This window comes from Brachyistius frenatus, unplaced genomic scaffold (assembly GCF_029030835.1).
Source record: "Brachyistius frenatus isolate BFR_SWC_R1_liver_20210118 unplaced genomic scaffold, ASM2903083v1 Contig_439, whole genome shotgun sequence".
NCBI lineage: Eukaryota > Metazoa > Chordata > Actinopteri > Embiotocidae > Brachyistius > Brachyistius frenatus.
In genome coordinates, this window is record NW_027211038.1 from 2501 (window position 1) to 6471 (window position 3971).

A 3971-nucleotide genomic window follows, 5' to 3' on the forward strand; every position below is an offset into this window, starting at 1 on the left:
ATTATTAATTATTAAAAGTGTTATTTATAACATTTATTCCTCTGTATGTCAGGACAACAACCAGAGCAGGAAGTTCAAGGAACCTCAGATCAATGCAGGAGTTCAAGATAACACATCATGACAGTCACAAGCTCCGCCCACTGACCAATCAATCCCTTGGAAGATGACATCACTAATGGTAGATAGTTTGGTAGGCAGACACTGAGATAGTCTCTTGGAAGAGAAACGTGTTCAGAGATTCATAAACACCTTGTTCTTTCTTGAACTATTTTTAACAAGAGAAATATAGATTGCGTGTCATTGTGCTTCTGTCCTGTTAATATCATCCTCCAGAGGCCGATTAAACCACTGAAGCCTTGTGCTAGTTGTACTTATAAGATATGAACGTAAGCCTTCCTTTGAATTGTGTTTTTATGTTTATTTCTTATTTCTCATTACATCGTTTTTAAGCTCCTTCAACAGAATATCATAGTATTACAGGGAGAAACCCAACAACATTATCAACAGTTACCTCGGCAACACAAACATATTACAGTCAGATCTACTTGTAGCTCGATGATGGGGAAATGATATTATGATCCTTCCTGCATTCAGCAGCTGCAGCCTGGATTGTGTTTTAACTTCTTTGAATTTGTCTCATATTTGACTTTGCTTTTGGTATTTAAAACCACTTGTGTTACGATTTTGGAGAAGGTTGGAGCCAAACGTGAAGCTCGGATTTTTTTATTTTTTTATTTCTGTAATAATTTTTGCCCTGTTACAGGGTTGTAACAAAAAACAAAAAAACAAAAACAAAATAGTGATCTAAGAAGGCTAAAAAGTTCAACAAAAGAAAACCAAAGGAACAGATGTTGGTTGAATGAAAGTTACTGAGGAACCAACTGGAAATCTACTGAAGGAAACAGACAGAAATCTGGAGCAGGAACAGGACGGGGAGTGAGGGGCGGAGTCAGGCTGGCTGTCACAGTGTTGAGGTGGGACTGCGGGGCGTCGACCCAGCTGCAGGCAGGAGGCGGGGTGTCGACCTAGTTGGAGGGAGGAGGCGGGGCGTCTGCCCAACTGGAGGCAGGAGGCAGGGCATCGACCCAGCTGGAGGCAGGAGGCAGGAGGCGGGGCATCGACCCAGCTGGAGGCAGGAGGCGGGGCATCGACCCAGCTGGAGGGAGGAGGCAGTGGAGGCAGGAGGTGGGGGCGAAGCTGGTGGGTGTGGCAGGCAGATAGCACAGCAGGGGGAGAGAGACAAAGACAGAGGGAGGACCACAGGTGAACCCAGGAAGCTGACACAAAAGGACAGACACTTTCAAAATAAAAGAGGAAACGTCAGACTGAACAAACAGATGACAGGTTTGCAGGAGATATTGTTCTATATTTTTCCACTAAACCTTAATTCTTCTTCTTCCTGCAGGACAAACACCCTCATCCTGGCCAACCTTTTGCGGGGCTGCGGCTCTGTGCTTACCTGCCAGACAACCATGAAGGCAAGAAGGTCCTCAAACTGTTGGACAAAGCCTTCAACCAGCAGCTCCTGTTCACCATCACCACTGACACGAATGGAGAGGACGTGGTCACGACAGCCTCCATCCCTCTGAAAACACAAGCAGAAGGAAGGAGCACACTGTGAGTACTCTGGCAAATGCCCACTATCAAATAAATACAAATATATGTACATTTTACAGTTTGATATGAGAGTACGTTTGTTACTTAACTAGGACACAATAATGAAAACAATCAGAAACCCAAACGAACCCTGTGTGATGAAAACGAGTTCCTCTATCAACCAAACACCTTGAAATGTGGTTGCTGTTCCTTTCAAATGAGTCTCGTACAGAAAAACAGGACTCAGTCCTCCTGCCATGTTTGAAATACTGTATTTCCAGAAAGTCCAGTTCTGTAAGTGTGTCACAGTCTGCAACTCGCTCCAGATCTCCTCCCCCGTGTCAGCTGGTGACCTCTCAGCTTGAAATTCATTTCATGAATAGAAACTAGTCATAGGAGTGAAATCTGGTGAGTAGTTTCCAACTCTCTGTGAGCGTGCATGTTGTCATGTTGGAAAGCCCAACTGCCATCAGACCCGCTGGTCCACAGTGAATGTTCCCCTCAGAAGGTCCCGGTGGAACTCGGTGTTGACAGTCTGACTCTGGGGGACGAGTTCACGGTGACACAAAGAAAACCCAGCTGGTGTCTCCTGACCTGACGATCCTTCTTCCGGTGTTGGACAGTGAAGCTCCGCCCCTCTTGAGACGTGATGTCATCAGATCACCTTGCCCCACCCATCGCTTCATCACCTTAGACTTTCTGAACATTTCAACGGTCTCTGTTGCTAAATTTCCAGAGTTTGTCCCAACATTTAATCTTCTGCTGTAGGTTCATATATGATCAATTTACAAATGTTCACATACCAGCTGTCACAAAAAGGCACGTAACACAGGATCTGTTGTCAAGAGTCATAACTACTCCTTAAACATCACTGCTGCAACAGGAACGGTGTCTGAACTGCTCCATCACACCGGGGAGGTCTGCACCCAAAGAGGTTCACAGAACAGTGTGCAAACAGACTAATCTGTGCACTGATGCAACAACAGCAGTATTTTACAGGCTTGTTCCATGTTCCACAATATTCCACAAGCAAGAAAGAAATGTCACTAACAACTACTACATATGCATGTTGGTCAAATGGAGAGATTTTTTAAAAGGAGCATTTCGAGCAAACACATCAAACCAAACTCAACAGAAGGTGCTCTTAGATTCACTTCACTGTACCTCTGGCTCGTTGGGAAGAGTTTAAAAGTTTATTAATGTTATTGTGATATAATTATTTATTTGTTTTTTGCTCCTAGTTTATTTAATTATATTTCTCACAACAATAGTAGTATAAGTATAAATATTCTTCCTGGTGGAATAAAATGTGACTGAGTGTACCGTGTCCTCAGTGATGGCTACCCGGACCACGACTACCTGAAGACTGTGAGGAAGCTGCTGAAGGATAAAGGTGTTGAATGACACGACACTGGTGGATGAAACTTCCCACTCCACTTAGTTTATCAAATGTCTTATGAAAACTTATCCAATTGTTGTTGTCAAAGTGCATTTTTAAGCGTAATCTGTGTAGTATTTTATTTCTGCAGATCCTGCAAATATATTTATTACAAAATGTATTAACTCTGACTTTTGTTGGTGTATTATTTCACATGAAATATCCTAATGAGAAGTGATTATAGATATTTTCTAAGCTTGAAATATGAGGGCACATTATTGTATTCTTAAACTAAAATGAATAATAGTAATAATAAACTTAATTTTTAACAGTTTTCAAAACACAACTACAAAGTGCTTTAAATGGTATAATACTATAGAATTCATTCAATTCAAATTCATAAATCATGAGTCATCATATAGGAGGAAAAATTAAGTGGAAAAAACATCTATGATAACTGTGCTAGCATATCCACAAGAAAAAAGTGTCAACATGTTGACCATAGAGCCATATGGTTTAACATGTCTGCCACGTGCAACTTGTAGGAATCAGAAGGCCCAAAGGGAGTTTGCTAGCTCAGCAGGAAATGACCAGATATGGGCGCACCACTTGCGCATGGTGAACAAAGGGGGCGCTGTTTTCATGCCAACAAAAACAAAGATCAAAGTAAAAGGAGGTGCCCAGAAAAGAATAAATCGGATGAATCAGAAAGTTTGGGAGTGTGAATGTTTGTTTGTCATTTTATTGGTGTTTTTGCACAATAAAATGCTTGGTATCAGATTTTGGAAGACGTCAACACCTTGTTTCTGAGTCATCTGAGTTTTTCGAGAACTGTTTTAACAAAGTGTTGGCAAGCAGTCCAGAACCTTCTTCTCGACCCAAAGCTGGACATTTTTTATCCAACAATCACAAGGCACTTTACATTGTGACTTCTATAGAACATCAGAGAGGAACCCATCATCTCAACAGTCTCACTGTGAGTGATGGCTGGAAGGAA

The 3971-nt window shown here is 42.0% G+C and overlaps 1 protein-coding gene across 2 annotated transcripts in view; it reads left to right on the forward strand.

The window, feature by feature from the left end:
* dtx3la (deltex E3 ubiquitin ligase 3L a) overlaps positions 1 to 3754 on the forward strand; it is a 4388-nt gene extending 634 nt beyond the window's left edge. Inside the window, exons 1-3 of one of the 2 annotated variants that reach the window (XM_069725711.1) lie at positions 58 to 190; positions 1406 to 1617; positions 2931 to 3754. In XM_069725711.1, the coding sequence (XP_069581812.1) occupies positions 164 to 190; positions 1406 to 1617; positions 2931 to 3000 (309 nt within the window). In that variant the 5' untranslated portion in view covers positions 58 to 163 and the 3' untranslated portion in view covers positions 3001 to 3754. Of the gene's footprint in view, positions 1 to 57; positions 191 to 1405; positions 1618 to 2930 lie in introns of those variants that run through there. The other variant, XM_069725710.1, reaches the window with a different exon arrangement.
* The last annotated feature ends 217 nt before the right edge of the window (positions 3755 to 3971 follow it).